General features: G+C 33.0%; 2 protein-coding genes across 4 annotated transcripts in view; both read right to left on the bottom strand.

Annotated features, from left to right (window-relative positions):
* Window positions 1-410: 410 nt before the first annotated feature.
* On the bottom strand, window positions 411-9,904 carry LOC105324918 (CDK5 regulatory subunit-associated protein 3). 2 transcript variants are annotated; one of them, XM_034455518.2, is made up of 15 exons: window positions 9,784-9,904; window positions 9,615-9,690; window positions 9,367-9,498; window positions 8,183-8,286; window positions 8,024-8,072; window positions 6,943-7,031; window positions 6,746-6,835; window positions 4,759-4,895; window positions 4,015-4,180; window positions 3,724-3,840; window positions 2,865-2,952; window positions 2,635-2,717; window positions 1,962-2,173; window positions 1,590-1,761; window positions 411-793 (listed from the first exon to the last, which is right to left on the bottom strand). In XM_034455518.2, the coding sequence occupies exons 2-15, from the start codon at window positions 9,664-9,666 to the stop codon at window positions 722-724; spliced, it is 1,563 nt and encodes a 520-aa protein (XP_034311409.1). In that variant the 5' UTR covers window positions 9,667-9,690; window positions 9,784-9,904; the 3' UTR covers window positions 411-721. The 2 variants fall into 2 exon arrangements, with proteins under 2 accessions (XP_034311409.1, XP_034311412.1); XM_034455521.2 differs by having other exon boundaries at window positions 9,615-9,670; window positions 9,784-9,886.
* Window positions 9,905-18,921: 9,017 nt separating this feature from the next.
* The window catches only part of LOC117684253 (tyrosine-protein kinase JAK2), a 53,431-nt gene continuing 51,252 nt past the window's right edge, over window positions 18,922-21,100 (bottom strand). For both annotated transcript variants that reach the window (XM_066083901.1, XM_066083900.1), the window contains one exon: window positions 18,922-20,610. In XM_066083901.1, the coding sequence (XP_065939973.1) occupies window positions 20,580-20,610 (31 nt within the window). In that variant the 3' untranslated portion in view covers window positions 18,922-20,579. The remainder of the gene's footprint in view (window positions 20,611-21,100) is intronic.

The following is a 21,100-nucleotide window of genomic DNA, read 5'->3' as shown; positions in this document are numbered from 1 at the left end:
GTAGAGAGCTACATGGACATCATAACCATATATTTAGTTTTCCTCAAATATATACGGGAAAAGAAAAGAAGATTTTCTAAGATTTAATACATTTTTACTGTGGTCATATTGGCCCGCTATAGGGCCTGAACCCCTGAGTCATGAATTTCACAATTTTGGTAGAGTGGCTTCATGGACATCATAACCATGCGTTTAGTTTTTTTTTCCACATGTGTGGCAGAAGAGAAAAGACATTAGACATTTGAAAAATGCAAACTTTTCTTCCTTTCAGAAACTGAAACAATTTATCCAGATGGATACTATACACAATAGCTTAGTGGTCTCTACAGGTTGTTAACTATCAGAAACAAGGGGCCCATGGGTCACATCGCTCACCTGCGTAAACTGTAAAACGATAAAATCCCAGAAGCCTTGATTAGCTCTTTCTTTATTGTAACACTGTATAAATACATGCACTTGTAAATCACAGTAACATAACAATATAATGAAATATGGCATGATTACCTATATTGTATATCAATAATAGCTGTACAGATCTTGTACTCTGTGACATTTACATATTTGAACTGTAACAAACATTTTCAAGAGTCAAACATTTTAAATATCCATAGTCCAAAGACGTTATAGAATGTTTCCAATTTCGCAAGATCGAATTTCGCAGAAAATGATAATGTATTAATGTCTATCACAATATTTTGTTTTTATAATATTCCCAGTATAATCACATTGTGTTGATTTCTCCCATTATATTGACCACTCTATCCTTGTAGCGGTTTGATATCTCTGACTCCATCTGTAACAACAGAAAACAAACATATGCATGTTATTACAAGGGGTTTTACACATTGGTATTTCAATTAAATGTCAGGATACTGTAGATTCCTTATTTTACACGAGTACTTAATTCCACAATTCAACGGTTTTGCATCAAATCGCAAACACACCGAATTTTTTTTATCATAATTCCAAATAGTTTACATCTGTCTGAAAAATAGCAAAATAATTTGTTTCATATAAAAAATTGAACTTTTGATATGAAAAAAAACCCGAGTCTAATACACCTTAAAAAATCAATCATACTCTACAGAAGAATTTTTTCTTTCTATGAATGTGGACCAAGTTGTGTCCCTTTCACATACTTAAGAACCTGAAAATTCTTAATCCACGAACAAGATCTCTGGTACTTTTCGTGGTCTTTGTCTAAACCCAAAGGAGCTTGTCAAATATTCTACAATATTTCTAACAAACTTGTTTTCATATAAATTACGGTAATCATTTGAACTTTGTTTTGCTTCTGATTATTTTCTCTGTATATTTTGATGTAAAATTGAATTCTGCCAGTGCTGCCCCTCTCTGTCCCCTAACATTATGTTTTGGATACCGGTTACTGTATAAACATTTTCATAATACATGTAGTTTTCTCCTATACATTTTTGTCACGAGGGGCCATTTTGCCATATGTATCACCTCGTTACCATACATCTATAATATTCTTACACATTGTAGCTAGAAAAAGATATTCAGAAAAAGAGATGATTTTCTGACTAAATAAGTTTAAGTATAGTAATTAGCATTTAAAAAATGCTGACCTGTTTCTGCATTTCCTTGGTGCGCTTTATGACTAGCTCCAGTTTAGGCTGGATTTCCCTTAGCTCAGAATCTGCGTCTTTGTATTTAACGACCATCTGTTTCTCTAAGAACACCATCTTGTCTGCCAGACTCAACATCTGTTTCAAAGTCTCTTTCAGACGATCAACATATCTGTAATACAAGTGCTTTCGATGCATCTATCGTGTTTTCTCATCATAAGTTAAGGCAGTCATTTTCAATTTCACTGGCCCAACAAACTCTTTCAAAATCAATTAAAGCAATTATCTCAAAATAATCAAATAATATAGCAAAAACAAAGAGTTGGATAAAAACATATGTAAACTTGCTTAACAAACACTTCATTAACATACCGTGGAGAATTCCTAATGGACAGTAAATGATGCATCTTGACAGTACTAAATGCAGCGATGACGTCTCGGACCTGACTGACCATCTTGGTCACCACGGGTGACTGGAGTTGTAGGGAGGAAGGGGCATCTTGCATCTGACTGCTTGACAACACATCCCCCCCAGCCGAGTCCGAGTCCAGCTCAAACAACCGTTGCATCAGGAATGCCTCCAACTACAAGTCAAAGACAGAGGAAATTATAAAAAAAAATTAAAACGGCTGACACTTCAAGTTGAACTGACAGAAAAATGAAAAGTAAATCTTTCTTAATTTGCTGCAGCATTTTATTAGATGAATCTGTTGTTTGAATAACGTATAGCATAACAGGTGGTGAAAAGTCAAGTCTCAACCGGAGCTCGAACCCAGGGCCTCTGGCGACCATGCCAGCGCTCTAACTACTGAGACCTGATATACTGACTGACAGTCACACACCTGTTAACCAGGTGACAAATGTATTAAATTCTGAACAAGAACATTGTTAATGAAAGTTTTCAATTTTTAAATTCAAAAATATATAAGAACTTCAACCATTTGAAGAGAATCTGAAGAAAATCTACTAAGCATGAATTTACAAATGTTTCAGATCTAAATCAGTCAACACATTTTTGGGAGAAAGAGAATCAAAGTATTTCTACCTCCATCAAGTCATCAATGAAGAGAGTCCGCGTCCTGGGATTGTCTAGAAGTGACATGGCATCTTCTCCTTTGGCAACACCCTCTGAAGAGAAATGACATAAATTTTTCTAAAACTATGAAGGAAAGATGTATTTGTTAAAGTATTTACATTCATTTTCATTGAACAAGGGTCATGAACTCTGTTAAATCAGCAACCACTAGAGCTTTGTTGTCAATTACAGGTACTGACCAGCATCGGGTTTATCCACAATGACTACATCGGTCCAGTCTATCCCATTACTGTCACTATCATGCCCTGTGACACCAGTGTCAGGGTTCTACAACAATAAAATGTTATCATCACATAGATCTCTTAACTATCAACATTTGACTTAGATAGTTTCTACTACCCATAAAATATTATTTTTCCAATTGTTATGTCTAGAATTGTAAATTGAAGCCTTATATGCTTTACCAAACTTTGAAAGTCAAGTTACAAATGAAATACAGAGCTTAAAAATCTGTTATATAGATAAGCTTTAGTCCGACCCCCCCCCCCCCCCCCCCACTCTCCAGGAAAAAAAAATTCTAGATCTAGTTCCCTGTAATTCAAGAGTACGGTTTCTCCAGGTTACGATTTCTCCAGTTTAGAATTTTTATGATACCTCTTTGCACGCCTTCTAGAATTCATTGAGTGCATGACTGTTGGTTTTGCATCGGTGGTCATTTGTTTTGCATCGGTGTTTGTTGATTTTGCAAAAGAGGCTGTTGGTTTTGTTTTAAGCTGGTCTGTTTCATATTTTAGCATGTTTTTAAAATAAGTTATTCGGTTTGCATTCATGTCTTTTCTACCCTTTTTGCCGCTCACAGAACACACTTGTGAAATTCCGTTTATAAAAAATATGATTGAAAAGTGTAGTTTATCACTTTGTTATCACTAAAGCAGTGATCAATAAAATACCTTCAGAGTCAAAAAATATGTCAATTTTTAAATTCAACACCTGCATATTTTCTGTTCTATATATATATTTTTTCTTCTTTAATAACTGTGTTTACATTATAAACAATCAATAATTTATTTAGACTACAAAAAGATGAAAAATGATCACCTGGTCTCCTTCTTCTGTGCCTCCTGTCTCCACAGTAATGTCCGCCATATTGAAATCAATCTCGTCTCCAAAATCAATGGCAGACTCTGTCATAGCACCTGGGTCTCCCCAGTCAATCTGGAAACAACAAATTGCAAGTATTTTAAAAGCACACATAAGAGCTGAAAGAAAAAGTCTGACTCTATGAATTCTATAACTTTTAAATTTAAAGTAAAAACACTTCAACTTAATCCCTTTTGGCGATTCATTTCCTGATGAACCATTTACTGAACGCAAGTAAAAATAGCTTACATCATCTGTGACTTGGCCGACCTCGTTTTCCTCCGACGTATCGATGAAAACTTTGGCCTCCTCTATCACCTCTGGTTTCTGTCCCGTCCTCCATTGATATGTAGTTGTGTTTCCGTTTTCCATTATATACTTTAACATTGGCAAACTGTCTCTCTTTTCTTCAGATCTAAATGACATTACGGAATATTTATACAAGTATCTACAGATCTCCCCTATTTCTTAATAAAACCAATTGTGATTCATAGCTATATAGAAACTAACAGACTTAATTCACAATATCCAATTTTAACCAGTTTATTGACTGACCGAAACTTTCAGCATTCATAGTTTAATTCATATTCGTTCAATACCAATTTTCATGGATTTCGTTGTTTAGTTGATCCAGGAAATTAAATGTTCATTGAAGTGCAATTTTTATTAACATTTTGTGTTGATAGGGTCATTGGCCATGAATTTACGTATCCTTGAAACAGTGATTTTCACTTTATCCACGAAAATTGATGCCCTTGAATATTAATGAAACCACAGTATAGGAAATTGCATACTGTAGTATCTTGCACAGATGCCTGGTAAGGTACCCTAATATTTTGCAAGAAAGTTTGTCAAAGTAGTAGTAAATCAATAACAAATTCCTAGAAAAATTTATCTTAAATCAAGCAATGTGTGGTCTGAATTTAATTGGTATGTTTTCTATGACACTGCACAATGTACCAGTATACAATGCAAAATTGCAGAGAACCCTACCTTTTTGTAACAAAGTCAACAAATTCATCGTAATATTGCACAGATTTGGACAATTTTGATGCAGCCTCCGAAATCTGATGAAACTGAGCAGGCAGATCCTGAACAAGGGCAGCCAATTCTGTTTTTATCTTTTTACCCTGTGTAAAACAAAACATTATTATTATATTTATCATAAAATTACATTTTATATCAGAAAAGGGCTATACTGCTAAAAAGTAGAACTTTCAGTAAAGCATCAACACTTCTTCACTTTTCATTTACTTAACATCAATTGGTTGTTTAAAGAAGTAAAAAATAAATGTCACTGGGGCCATATTGCTCACCAGAGCAACAATTACTGTGGAATCATTAGATTTCGTGGTGGCTCAATTTTCGTGGAATTCCTGGCTACCTCTCATCCACGAATATACACCCCTACGAACTTAAATTAGGGCTATAAAGTCATAATCCTTTTGTATGTATACAAAAATACATGAAATTACGTCCCCTCGTCTCCACTGGAGATTTTTCTGCGTTCACACAAAATTTAATGACGGCCCGGTGCTCCAAGGAGTCCAATACGTCATCGTTTTTAACTCATTTTTCTAGCGTTAGTTGTCAATATTTTGCGATAAAACGGTCAGAAATTCTTCAATTTAATTGAAACTTTTACAAAATGACCTTCATAAGTTATTGTGATCTCATATGAAATATTGTTTATTTTTGTTCGCTTAAACTGTACATTTTCTTAATAAGGAAAAATGCGTACAAAATATAAAACAATTAAAAACTGACATGCATATCTTATCAATATAATTAATCTGTATATTTTTAATGGTGCATTTAAAATAGACAAATCTTTACAAATTTCTTAGAAAATACATCAAGATTAAATATGAAAGGTTTCGCTGGTATCATGCGAATAGTCTGCTCACAATCGAACTTGTCCGCGATCTTTTCTAACAACCCTCGTATAACTCTGATCAGCATTACACTATTGAAAATTTAGTACTGAAGTTCTTGCATAAAAAGTCAACAACAAAAAATCCAATTTTATCTGCATAGTTTTATGTTAAATGTCAAGCCCCTTTTGTTGTTTTGTTGTTAGCATTTGTGTGAAGATTTTTCTTTTCCTATTTAACCCCCTCACCTTCCTTTTGTGGCCCCACTCTTCTCCAGAGAATCATGATTTGATTTAACTTTAATCTGCAAAACCTGTGCTTTCACACAAGTTTCAGCTTTTTGGGGCTGAATGCTTTTCCAAAAGATTTTGTTCTATATATTCCTATGTAAAAATTTGAACACCCCCCCCCTTCCCCCCCGTTGTGACGCCACCCTACCCCAGGGACCATGATTTGAACAAATTTGAATCTATTATACCTGATGATGCTTCCTCTAAAGTTTGAGGTTTTCTGACCAAATGGTTTTCGAGGAGAAGATTTTTGAAAAATACCAGCAAACTTTCGATTATTCTAAATTATCTCCCCTTTAAAGAGGATGTGGCCTTTCAAATGAACAAACTTGAATTCCCTTCACCCAATGATGCTTTGTGCCAAGTTTTGCTGAAATATTGGCCAAGTGGTTCTAGAGAAGAAGATGAAAATGTGAAAAGTTTACAACAAAGACAACAACAATGACGACAGCAACAGACAACGGACAAATTTTGATCAGAAAACTCACATGGGTCTTTGGCTCGGGTGAGCTTATAATATTTTTTTATTTACTAAATGATTTTTTAATAATTTTTTTCAAATGGTTTAAGTCTCTTCTATCTCTTATTAGTACATACACACATACAGGAGAAATCTATATTTTGAATTCCTTTAATATGCTAAATCCTTTTCCAATATAGGCAAGAGGCCTATTTAATATGATCTTCATGATGCATATACATATATAATATATATCAAACCAAAAGGAAAATGTTATATAACAGAATGTTTTAAAAGATCAGAAATCAAAGTAAATGTAGTTGGTTGCTTATGAAAGGAGATCAGTGGAATCATACCTCAATGCCCATCTGTTTACATGTTGCGTCATACTTTTTCCTGAGTTCCTCAGCTTTGGAAGTGTAATCTGTTTGCTTCCTTTCACATTCCTTTAAAAAACAACACACTGGCCCATTATTTACACTGTTTTGTGTGGATTCAAATTGAAATATCAACACCAGAATATGTGCAAGTACATTCACTAACAGTAACTCACTTTTTTAATTTGCTGGCATTTAGCAATCTGTTTCTTTAGAGCTGGCACTTCATAGTTAACGTTTCTTGCCAGCATCTGAGCAGTTTCTCCTGAAAAAGAAGTATAGTATTAAAAAGCAAGCAGTCTATGATTCTCATCAAAAATTAGAGCATCATGCACCATTAACTATGAATAAAACATTTACATGTACATAACATTTACATTTTAAACTAGACATCGTTGAGATAATGACCATCTCAAAGGGCCCTGCTGAAATAATTTTAAGACAAAAAGCAATTAAGAGGATTTTGCTTTGATCTTTGACCTAGAAATTTTCCAGTTGATCTAGAACTTTAATTCAAGCTCATTACACACCCCACATGTACAATCAATCTTTTGGTTTAAATTGAGCAAGATTAATCCAATGGCAAATAAGTTATAGTCTTAAACTGGACTTTAAATAGATCTGCTATGACCTTCACATTTGACCTTGAAACTTGGTTCAAGGTCACTTCATATCCTTTAAATAGATCTGCTATGACCTTCACATTTGACCTTGCAACTTGGTTCAAGGTCACTTCACATCCTCTACCCAGTAGCTCTGTTTAAGTAAAGTATATGCCAGATAGGGCTAAGGGTGAGTATATGTGCTCTTAACAAAGATTTTTGCATAGTCTACAATGACTTTGATCCTTGACCTAGAAACTTCATTCAGGTCACTGCAAACACTTTGACCAAAGGCACTCTGTACCTTTATCAAATGATTTCATTCTCTTCTATCTCTTATTACAATGTGGGTGTAGAATGAACCTGATTGAATCGAGGGCAGAGAATATATGATCTGGAAAGTAATTTTCACGTAATTCTGCTTTGATTTTGATTTCAAATTCAAAATACATGTACATGTATGAACAAAAACATGATCTGAGCTTTGTTTACATAACAAATGACACTCAAATTTTGGGCGGCTATTAAAAATACCTCATTAAAGGATTATAAAAATTAAAAATGGAACAATAATTTTTGAAAATAATTGTGACCATGCCTCTTTAACTTAAAGGTCTAGAAAATTATACATGGTTTATGCTTAAAGGAATCTTACCTAAATAGACTCCATCCTTTTCATACAACTTTATAACTTCTGACCAATCCTTTATGCCAATGAAAATGAATACACATTTAGGTATAAAGTTGTAAAAACATGCGTAACAAATCAATACTGGTAGTCTGGTATAAATTCAAAATGAAGCAGTAATCTTACTTTCATTCTTTGAGATGAATACTGTCCAAACACATTCTTTTTACCAGATTCCTCATCTTTTTTAAGCAACTCAATTATCTTCTTACAATGAAAATAATTTATATCTGAAAAGGTAAGTTTAAATGTTATTTCTGATGAAAATTCTTTCAACATTCAGGTTTGCTAGTTGTAAAGGGACTGTAAAGTTCCTGAGAAACAAGTTGTTTGATGATCTTCATTCACGTGAATGCAATATGTAACAGCGGTACACAAAAAGTACAAAATTGAGACTGATACTCTGTAAATTGAATAGCTAGTTCAAAACTGGTCCAAATTCACCATTATTTTCGTAGCTGCAGATATGTAACATACTGGTGGCACTGTAGCTCTCTGTTCATCCATTCAAAATTTTTGTATTTTGTATCTGTAGGTATTATTTGGATGTGCTGAACTGCATAAGAATCATTTATCAAAGTACTGAATTACTGAAAGCCAGGTTCTTTTGATGTGACATTATGTACATGTATATTGTGTAGTAATTAAAGACTGGCAATTTCTCTCTCTCTCTCTCTCTCTCTCTCTCTCTCTCTCTCTCTCTCTCTCTCTCTCTCTTTTAAATAAACTTATTTTATCGGCACTCATATTTTGGTTCTATGAATGCAGAATCGCACATATTTTTATTTTGCAAATTATTATTTCAATATTAATTATTGACGCTGCAATAAAAAATGCACAATGTTTATTCATGTCAATTGCTATGTCAAAGTCTCAACTGACGACATTGTAAAACTTTGACTTCGACTTGTATAACTTCGATTTTGAAGTAGTGGCAAAATAATAAAAATACTTCTTAACATTAATTTAAGGATTCATTTCAGTAAATATAATTTTTATGATATGTAATTTTTTTTTAGAATAAAAGCTTTATTTGATAAACAGTGTATTTGACAATTTTACTCTGCATTTGCATTTTACGACATTGAAACGACTGTCTTTAAGTAATGCGCAATACCCTGCACAGAAGGTGCAAAATGCTAACCCGCCACTGACCTCAAGTACATGTAGATGTTATTGTGGTATAACAATGAATGACATTTATGTCTGCCAGTTTAAATGTAACAAAAGTGGGGAACTCTGGACAAACAATAAACATGATCAAGGAATATTATGCATATTGTAATAAGGAGGCTGAGAATGTTTCTTACGAGTTCCCTCTAGCAGTTCTAATATCTGGGGGTTTTGAGGCATATCTGTTAATGCTTCATTGATTTTTTCCCTGATCACAACGGCTCGGGCTGGCCATTCCTGAATACAGTGTCGTCTGTTGATTAACCAATCTGAAACATCGAATTGGTTAAATCAAGATATGAAGTTGTAAATTTAATTCTTAAAAATGACCAAAATTCATATTTATTATTATTATGATTGTTTCAACCTCGTTACTTAGACTTACCTAGTAGTTTGTTAAAATGAATGTCAATTGGGAGGTTTTCTAAACTCGACATTTTTCTGCAATTTGCAAGAAAAAACTGCAACAGATATAGGTTTATGTTAAACTCGGTTTGGTTTTCTATACCATGATTAAAAGAATACACAAGATAGCTTTAAATAGTTACACATACCCGACAAATCAAGTTAACTGTTTGTTAAACTAACAGATGTTTTTCCATACTCATACTGACGTGCAATACGTGTTTACATCAAGAGTTACTTCCCGTATTCTGTATTTAAAGTATATCAAACCCGATGGAAAAAATAGTTTTCGTGCATGTCTGCTCGCGTATCGGGAATGCATCATTTATCAAAAACTATGTTTTTGTAAATAATGCTAATTATACTAATAATTCATACAATATCATATGTATCACATCAAACAACCATATATATTTTTTAGCAGTAGAAATATGCTTAAAGAACTGCGAACGCTAACGCCCGTTTCTCGCCTACATTTTAGATCCAAATATTTCGGAATTTCTGTCAGATATTAAAAAACTAAGTTTTCTACTAAAAATTATAATCAAATCCTAATCAATTTATATCAAAATAAAATTTGTAATCAAATCATTTATTTTTAAACAAAAGTTAAAAAGCTAACGCGGGGTCTTAATTTTTTTCCCATTGAAATCGGTCTCTATGAGTGAGGAAAATATTATTTAGCGGCCAATATGTGCATAAAAACTTAATAATAACATATTTATGTATTAAAGTAAAATTTCATTTTAATTCATATCTGTTATCGTATAGCCCCCTAACTCCGTCACTACCCCAACTCCGTCACTTTCGGGAAACTCCTCGCCTATTAAAATCAAGTGCGGTTATGACGTCATTTTTTGAATATCAAAAAACTTCAATCAAATGTCAACAATTTACAACGGTTAAATTTAAGAATGTGTTCAAACATAACAAAATTACACCTTGTTCATTTTATGCAACAATAATTGCGTGAAATCAGCTAACACTTTTTCATCGGTGCACTAAAATAACGATATTTCTGACATGCAGGCCCATTCGATGATTTACGGTGTTCAGTCATTTTAAGACAGGTCAAGATGAACCATTTCACATGTAATTTATTTTTTATTAAGGTTATTAATACATTTTTTTCAGTCCGCAATAGCATTCATGCACTACACTTGATGATAACGTCAAATCGCTCATGCCGTAATTTTTGCCTTATACAGGGTTACAGATATATACGGTATATCTGTATTTAGAATATGCAACATTTATTAAAAATGTAATAAATAAATAATGTAATCATCAATATATTCATTATTGATATGATATTTTTGAAATATGTAAGGACAGAAATCAAACGGCTTCCATACATTCTGAAATGGTCATTGTGATTGTTGTTACAAGGACCCATTTTTTAATTCTGGCGATCATTTCACTTTGATAAAATTAAATACAATTTAAATTGTATAAACCGATTTAACTTATTTTAACTTGGCCTATATACAAGTTGAGTTTAAACTAAATTGTTAATGTGTCCTCATTCCCTGGCGTATCATAGGTCATATAGGTGACGGAGTTAGGTTCATAAACTATGATAGCACGTGTGATAAACGTCGTATTCAGAGGGCTTAATTGAATAATAATGAAAATATTTTTGTTAATAATTTTATAAATTATAACGTTTCAGATTATATTTAGTGATTGCAAATGATAAAAACCGCAAAAAATAATTTACAGAGAAACGCGGAATGTTTTCTGCTTATGGTGACGGAGTTTGGGTACTCGGGGATAATTATTTTTCGAAAATTTACAAAGCAAGATTCTTCAAGTTTTTGGAATGTATTTCGGACTGTAGACATATGTCGTCCCCTCCCCGTGAAACAACAAACCCTTTGGTAACAATAATTAAAACCCCTCAAAAAGAATTTTTGTTACACGGGGCGGAGGGGGGGGGGGGGGGCATTTTAAAAAACATTTCCGTTTTCCGTTATTTTCTATTATGAAATGAGCTATATTTTAACCCAAAAATACAAAGTTATCTCTCTTTGTTTGACCAAATCATATCCCGCATATCCGGTTAAAATACTATATATATACGTGCATTCCCGCATTTGGACACAATTGGGGTTTGGGTTTTTATGGAAACTACACCTACTTACGAAACAGTAAGTCTGAGAAAGTATTCGGGTGCCAGTTTATTACTTGCTGAAATACCTCTAAATGATTTATTTAGGCCCTGGGATTTATTCACTTACCAATTCTATTTCCAAGGGGAGTCTATGTATTTAAAAGTATAACCTGTGATTTGTTTGTAAATTAAATTCATCAATTAGAATTATCGGTCTTTGTCTTCTCTTTTCGTTTATTGTCATGCATTAAAACTCATCAAAAGAGACTGCGCTCGGTTACGTTATAGACGCTATTTTTTTTTTCAAATGAAAAGTTAGCAAAATATGGAGATAAAAACAAATCCCGACTAGGCTATCAACTCCTTGTCTGGAATCCGAAACTAAATTATCCATCAGGTTGCCGAGTAAGGAGAGGAAAATTTCAAACTGTTACTAGTAATTGATATCTGCATTTATAACTTACAGACCAAAGTTTCTATGCAAAAAGAGTCATAAGTTTAACTTTTAATCTGTTAAAACATTGGTACCAGATTCATATAATAATGGTAAGATAAAGATACAGTTCTCGAATGTATTTCATTTTAAAGGTGACTGATTGATTGATTGGTCTTTCGTTTTAATTATGTACTCTGTTTTGAAAATCTCTTCATAACAAACTGGCACAATAACAAAAACATATTACTGATATTTATCAACCTATATGTATCATTTAAAATGGCCAAAAAATATATGTGTTAAGTTTTATCAGTCAAAGAAAAGCTAAGATGAACATTTACATTTACACAATAACTTTAATGACATGGAATTATAAAGATATACGGCATAGTTAGCAATATGAGCTGTATTTTTTAGAATTTTATTTTGGTCCAACAACCTGTTAGAATGACAAGTCTGCATGTAACTCAAACTTTTATGATAAATAAGATTTGATAAAATCATTAGTTTTTGTCAGAAGGAAGATTTTTCTTCTAAGGAATACATACCTTTAGACATACCGGTATTTGAGCGGATTTTTTTTAAATGATACAAAATATTTATCAGTACCTTTAGACTGGTTTCTTCGGAGTGTTAAACCCAATTACTCTAAGGACAAATTCACGGCCTTAATGTGGACATCCAAAAATTATTAAACTCTGAATTTATTTGTTGTTTTCACTTCCATGTATAGGCCTACACGAATAACGATTATTTAAGTCGATAAAATTTGCAGAGATTCATCCTTTCGCGAGAAAGGAATGGCTGTTAATATAGTACCATATCTCATCCAGGATGCTGGCTGATTAGCGATTGGTCCATTCTTACACAATTTACTTGACTAATTATAAGTTAAAACAATTCTAATTCCAATTAAAATTGAATTACTAGTATGAAATTCAATTCATTATAAAATATCCCCTTACAGTTGAAAATCTCTTTTTTCTTGTTTACTTCTTTCCTTTCGTCCACTCTTTTTTTAAAAACGCAGTGACTGTGCACTAACGTATGATCCATCGATCATCGTTCCTCACCTCTCTCGGTACACAGAAACAATACCACTGGCAGTTCTTACAACACGACATTATAAAACGTGATTCCTGCCGTGACCCGTGATCTGATATTTCGAGCTCCGAATTGAGGTTGTTTACTGACAGACCAAAAAACAGACTGCCGTTTGTCTCTCTGTGGAGATCAGTACAAACTACACAAACCATATATGAATTATATATTTAGCTACCAGTTCAACATTTTTGGACCATGTGATATTAATACCGGTACATATCAAATGATGACGCAGGTAGAAAGGGCAAGTTGAAGGTTGCCAATAACACGCCTAGGATGAAATATAAAGCTGTTTATTCGTTTCACAGACACATTTTTGAAAGTAGGGGGGGGGGGGGGAATTGCACATTTATCAAACAAGCGTTCCATGGGTGTAGTATAAAGCAGATAAGACAAAGGGGGGAAATAGTTTCTGGACAATGATTTAAGAAAGAGGCCTGCTATGACCTTGACATTTGATGTAGATACTCTTGATTTAAGATAACTACAAACCACTTGTCTACAGGCGATCTGATAGAAAAATATGTACAAGATTGGGCCAAGGTGAGAGAAATTCTAGTCCATAACTAGATTTCAAAGAGATATTCTATGCCCTTAACTTTTGACGTAGAAAGAAACTTATTTTATGGTCATTGTTCATCCACTAACCATAAACTACTCTCTTTTCGCCAAGTTTGAGAGACAGTGCCAAGGGAAATTAGCTACAGAGGTCTGACATTACTTGTTCATTGACAATCAAAAAACTTTGTTCAAAGTCCCTGCACGACTTTTACCCAAAGGTATTATGTGGGTAAAGAATCGCCCAATCTCTGGGCCAAGGGGAGAGGAATGTTCTGAACAAATTATGTTGAAAAGACGGACAGTTTACAGTGATTACATAGTAAATGAATTCTGATTTTCCCCATTATTTTTGTGATCGACTGTCTTTGGTGATAGTTAAAAAAAAGAAAAAAAAACCCTAACATGATTGACCATAATGATCATTGAGAGAACAGCCAGAGCCTGTTGGAATATTGGTGTCTGCATTGGTAGAACTACAAAAGAGTGTACTCACTTTGAAATTGCTGGGTTTTATTGTCCTCGACATTGTTTCAAATATAAAGCAATTGGAAGGAGACATCATTTTGATATAATTTTTCTCTTCCGTAAGTGAAACGTCATTTCCATTGGCAACTTAAAACAATCCAAAATTATTAAAGCTCTGAGCAAAAGTCAACCAAACCGGAAGTGTTTGTGGTCTTTAGCAAAGGTCAAGATCTCAGGTCGCAACCAGTGGTCAAGGTCAATGCATCGTTCTTAACTATTTAAAAGTTAAGTGGAATTCAGTCACCCCGACGGCAAAACAAATGGATGTGTTTATTTCATATAGTAATAAATATATTATATGGGTGGACTCTTAAAACCTTGGTTCAGTGTATGAGTTATGCTAAGTTTGGTTGCAATTCGCAAAGTGATTATAGAAAAGTGGAATTTGTACATGTTTACGGATCGAGCAGAGGGGTGGATCAAACCCTGGTCAAAATGTGATGACTTATATTACTAACGCAAACAATGCAGATGAACACATAAAAATACTGTAAATTCGTCAAATGATCGAAGTGATAACTATTAAATTGACAAAAAATTGGTAGAAATAATGCTAGTTTATTATATCATATTGGAGAGTCAAATATTATATTCCAGGAAAATGTTCAAAAGTAAGAGGCCCATTGGCCACATCACTCACCTGAGGAACAATAGGTACGATAAAATTAGCTTAATGGAATCATAATACAAACTATCTGGACAATGTTGTATACATGTAGATCCTGTATAAATAAAAATCCATTTTCCCCTTTGATATTCTTATTCCTATTATCATTACTCCCTTTTCTAACAGGATAATTTTATAATAATAACACATGTTGAGCATTGCAGTTCTCAAAAAGATCCTAAACAATTGTTTATGTATATGTATTTATTAAAGGTATGATGACACGTGTGTCTATCGAACACGTGTTTTTGTTTATTTATATTTATACCGGAAACCAAATTTGATTGGTTTCTATAATAAGTATTTCACCTGTTATACAGGTATTTAAATTAGAGAGGCGCGACTTCTCGTGTTAAGTGAATAAAGAAATTAGCGCCATTCGAAGGCTCTCTCTTCGTGCAGTTAGACGTGGCCCCCACCCACCCACCCTACTTGTTTTCGTGTATCATTTTATTGTAATTAACAACTTTTCTCATTATTGTAGAGAACTGAGGAGAACTGAAAATATTTGTGTATAACTTTATTCTAATAAACTGCACTCTTGAGAGCGCTTCTGTACCTACACACTGTGTTTATTTATTTTATAAATTATTTATGTTCGGTTGAGTGTAACGAATTAGAACATAAAACCTACATCAAACTCTTGTGACCCATAAGAATTGTTCGGGGGCCAAAGTATACACAATTTAAAAGAATCACTCGGCTTATAAATTTCTTAGAAAAAGATTTTTAAAGATTTACTCTATATATTCCTATGAAAAGATTCGACCCCATTGCGGCCCCACCCTACCCCCCGGGGTCATGATTTTCACGATTTGGAATGTACATTACCTGAAGATGCCTCCATACAAGTTTTAGCTTTCCTGGCTAATTAGTTTATAAGAAGAAGATTTTTAAATATTTACTCTATATACTTCTATGTAAAATTCGACCCCCTATTATAGCTCCACCATACCCCCGGGGATTATGATTTTCATAGCTTTGAATCATTCTACACTACCCGAGCATGCTTCCACACAAGTTTCAGCTTTCCTGGCGAAATGATTCTTGAGAAGAAGATTTATTAAAATTTTCAATAATTCCTAATTAACTCCCCTTGAAAAAGGGCGTGGTCCTTAATTTTCAGAACTTTGAATCCCCTTTGCCTTAGGGTGCTTTGTGCAAAGTTTGGCTTAGGTGAGCTAAAAGGTAAAGATGAGATTGTGTTTATTTAAGGTATGAACCCACCCCTTTCTCTCAACTATTCAATTAAAAAAATTCTAAAATGTTGGGATATTTTTATTCTCGGACATATTTTTTTTCTTTCTGAGTATTCGAAAAAAAAATCTCGTTTGGTTGTTTTTCTATAGAAACCCTTATAATAATGCAAGAAATTATTATATCATGACTTTTATTTAGGTACAGGAAATCAATTTTATCTTGTACATGTTGTATTGGTAAAAAGTTATGTGGTGTTTTGCAATACCGAAAGAGCGATAACTTGTGACGGGAATTTTCTACCGAGGCGCCTTTGTACTTCAAATGAACAAGTCGGGGGGGGGGGGGGGGGGGGGTTATACGCGTAAAATGATTATAATAGGATGGATAAGTTACTGAAAAATTAAAATATTTAACAAATCTGATAATCATTTCAAACGATGTATATTTAACATAACATTTATTCATGAATATATTGTTTTAAACTGCTTTATACATATACATGTACGTTCCAAAATCTTTTGTTTTAGAACTTCATTGCCCATTATTTTATAAATTGGGTCTATGCTCCATATTTTTGTCATTGTCTAATTAAGGTGTCATGGAAATTGTAACTTAAAGCATATAACCTTTACAGGTAAAATATGCATTTTAATTCATAATTATTGCATGCAAAAAATTTCCACAACCCCCCCCCCCCCAAAAAAAATTTTTTTTTTTTAAATGGTGGGGAGGTGGTGGTGGTGGTGGGGGGGGGAGTTACTCCGAACATTGTTTTATATAAAAAGAAATAAAAGTCCCAGTTGGGGGCGATGAGGGTAATCTACAGGGGACAGAGGCGTACGAGGACTGTCAATTCATTTAAACGACAAACGTACAATGTCATATTTTTAGATCATATCTTATACCGTAAAAAAATCTTTTTCCAACTGAGTTTTCTATCTGCCGATTAGTTTTGAAAATAAATAAAAAGTTCCGTGCATTTGTCACTTAAACCTGTTTACAAAGCAAAGTTTTTCTTATCTCTGTATCCCACTTACATGTATAACTCTATGACTGACGCTTTGAATGATCATCAGAAATGCTTTACTAAAGCATTGTAAACAAGAGGCCCATGGGCCACATCGCTCACCTGATCAACAATAGGTATGATGAAATAGGCTTAATGGAATCATAATACAAACTATCTGGACAATGATGTATAATACGTGCAAATAAAAATTTATTTTACCCATTGGGTGTTCTTATTCTTATTATCATTAATCCCAGGATAATTACTAACAGGATAATTTTATACTCATAACACATGATGAGCATTGCAGTTCTCAAAAAAATCCTAAACAATTGTTTATGTATATGGGATATAAACCTACATCAAACTCTGAACCCCTTGTGATGCCCAAGAATTGTCCAGGAGCCAAAGTCTACACACAAGTCTAAGCGGTTTATAAAGCGTAAACTGCCCCAAACCATTTTATATCGTATAAAACAAATAAATATTGAATTCATTCCTTATATAATATATATATATATATATATATATATATATATATATATATATATATATATATATTTGTTTTGCCTCGGACTAGAATGTCGCGACGTCATTGGATGAAAAGCGTCACGTGGCTGCCTTACAAATTTCTTTAAAAGGCAAGCGTCAAAATTTATAGCGCAACATGGCGGACGTAACGTTATTTGCACTGATTTTCTACACAAACGTTTGTTTACATATCAAACTTTAGGTCCTCGACAAAACAAAACACTTATTAGGTTTGTTACTGACTGTTTAAAGAAATTTGTGGGGTCGGTAAAGTCCATAGAAGGCGAGGCGGACTTTACCGACCCCACAAATTTCTTTAAACAGTCAGTAACAAACCTAATAAGTAATAATATATATATATATATATATATATATATATATATATATATATATATATATATATATATATATATATATATATATATATAGTCACAGTGGTCAGATAAAATATAGAAAACTGAAATGAATAAAATCACAAAGTCCGAGTAAAACATAAGCACTTTCATTTTCATTTTCAGATGTTTTACAACTAACCAATATATATATGTAAATGGTGTAAAATTTAAAATTTAAATTTTAAGATTTATTCTTGACGTAGGCAGCATTCTTTATACGATATAAAATAATTTTTTAGCCAATCGGAAAGCGCGTTACAACCAGAATTAAATTATATATAAAATTTAATTCTGGTTGTAACGCGCTTTTATAATTAAACTCGTCATTTTAACCTTTGAGTACCCTGTGTGCGTTACAGTGTTATAACTGCCGTAGCTTTCAACACACTTTACAAGCAAAAAATAAATTGAATGTAAATATATATATGTAAATGGTGAATTCAGGGGGATGCTCACCTTGTTACACTCGCTCAAGTACTAGTACATGTATATGCTGAATAGAAACTCCCCCAAAACTTACGAAAACGATGCTTTGTGCCTGAATGGTACATGTTATTCTTCAGTTCCGAGAGAACAACTTGATAACATCCGAAAGCTTTTCCAGCATAGAAAGTCCAATATTATTTTGTACATAAAACTGACAATAAAATGCAAAAATCTAGCACAGTTAGGCCATCATCTTGCACTCTATGCTAACGTTTGGGGTTCCAGCAATACCCCATATGTTAAAGATAAGTTTAGAAATCTTTGATTTTAAATTTTTAATGTAACACCTGTACAAAAAACATAAAAATATATACATGTAAATCCTTCTGTTACACATACAGAGTTTTAATTAATGCATAAATGCTTCCAAAAGTTGCTTTGCATTTTACTTGAGAGGCAATAACAATTTATAAATTTAAAATGTAATCATTAATGCATAGAATATTTTTAAGATGCAATGCATGAACATAACAATAACCATAATATAATAAAGCCAACCACAACATGAATCGTAGCTAGCTACAACATGAATCATAGCTACATGTAGCTACAACATGAATCGTAGTTAGCTACATGTACAACATGAATTGTAGCTAGCTACAACATGATATTTATAATGAGTGTATACATGTAAATAGACACCACATCACCCTCTTCCTTATAAGCTTCTTAATGACAGAGTGCTGTTAGAAAATACAAATAAATCCCACAATAATATAAACATGTACCATATATAGCAGATCCCCCATTGTTGTGTCAACAATTACCATACCAATAAAACTGACTCTCTGTATAATTTTTAGTAAGAGAGAATTCAAACTTACATACATAAATCCTGCAGCCTTTCACAAGAAAATTGTGTCTACTTATAGCGATGTTAAATGATTTTTAAATAAAATCTCCATAAAAAGCAGAAAACTCCTTTTAGTATATGCACTGATACCATAAAAAAATCATCACCATTACTGACTAGTGACAAAGATAAAATTTAAAAAAATCATGAACAGTAAAACACGGTTATAGCAAACACGCTTATAATGAATTGAAGCTTACAGCGAAGTTATTTTTATTCCCCGTGACTATATTACATGTTGTAAACTTAATGTATATAACAAAATTACACATATTATAAAATAAAATCACCCATCCCTGCCACTTCCTTATAAGGCTAGCTTGTTTTACTGTTTATACAAGATGTTTGTGAATATTTATAGTTTTTGATATGAGAAAATGAGAAATGTTGGATCATGCATGCTACCCTATCAACTGAAGTGATACAACAATAAACAGATACTGTAACATAACAATTTTCCTAACAGTTTAAACATTTAAATCCTGTTTTATCCCAATATACTGTATATGGAAAGGTTTTCATGTTGGAGCATATTTACATTAAGGGAGGAAAAAGGTATTTACATAAATATTCACTTCAACAGCCTGCCAAATCACTGTACTTGCCATCTTATCAGTTCTTTGTTATACATGACAGTATAACTTTTTTCGATGGAATTGCATGATCATACTAAAATAACCAAGTTATAGATAGAGTCCTGATATCTTTTTTTACTACAACACGATAGTATACCTATACAATTTGTTGTGCATGTACTTGCATATACACAGTGGCATATCTCAGTGTCTCATTGGTTTCTCCCAATAACATATAAAACATCCACTAATCTGTCTGCCATTATATATGTATCCTGGTAATCACAAAGCTTTAAAATTCCAACATCTGCATCCTACTTGTATGTTAATCCAATACTACAAACAAGGGTGTGCATGTATGTACATGTCCAGTTGAATTGAAATGTAAGGTTTTCATAGCTCCCACATACAAGACACTGTGAGTATGACACTCGAGATCAATTTATTATCTATTCCAGCTATAATGACAGATGTCATTTTAATTCACAGTTCACGCTTTGCCGAGCATTTCTTGCAATTGTCTGAAAAATAAAATTTACAAAACATAAAGATACATGCATTGCTGTCTCTTTATAAGTCATGATTTTGGTCAACTTCTATTTTTCTGTTTTTATTGCTTACAGTGATTTAGGAATGCATTTCTAATGATCAAATGAAATTTGAGAGTCAGTCTTAGAGTTATAAGCAAGATACAGGACTCGCAATTCTTTCTAATGTAAACAAGGCTCCTGCCCTGTTTTTGTTTACATATAGGTTCAAAATGCAACTACCTGGTATGTAAAAAATCTTTTTCAGGCTGGTTTTTCTATCTTAATTCTTATTCATTTTAAGCATAAATAAACAATTCCCAATGTTTAACACATTCATTTTAGGTCTAAAACTGGGATTTTTACCTCGATCCACATTCAAAATGAAAACAAAGGCTTTGTTTACATAGCTCTGTAACTCGTTTATTTCTCAATGAATGACACTCAAATTTTGGTTGCCCATTAATAATGCTTAACTGAAACA

This window comes from Magallana gigas, chromosome 5 (assembly GCF_963853765.1).
Source record: "Magallana gigas chromosome 5, xbMagGiga1.1, whole genome shotgun sequence".
Lineage (NCBI taxonomy): Eukaryota > Metazoa > Mollusca > Bivalvia > Ostreida > Ostreidae > Magallana > Magallana gigas.
Note: the sequence above shows the minus strand (reverse complement) of the source record. Positions and strands in the feature narration are given on the sequence as shown.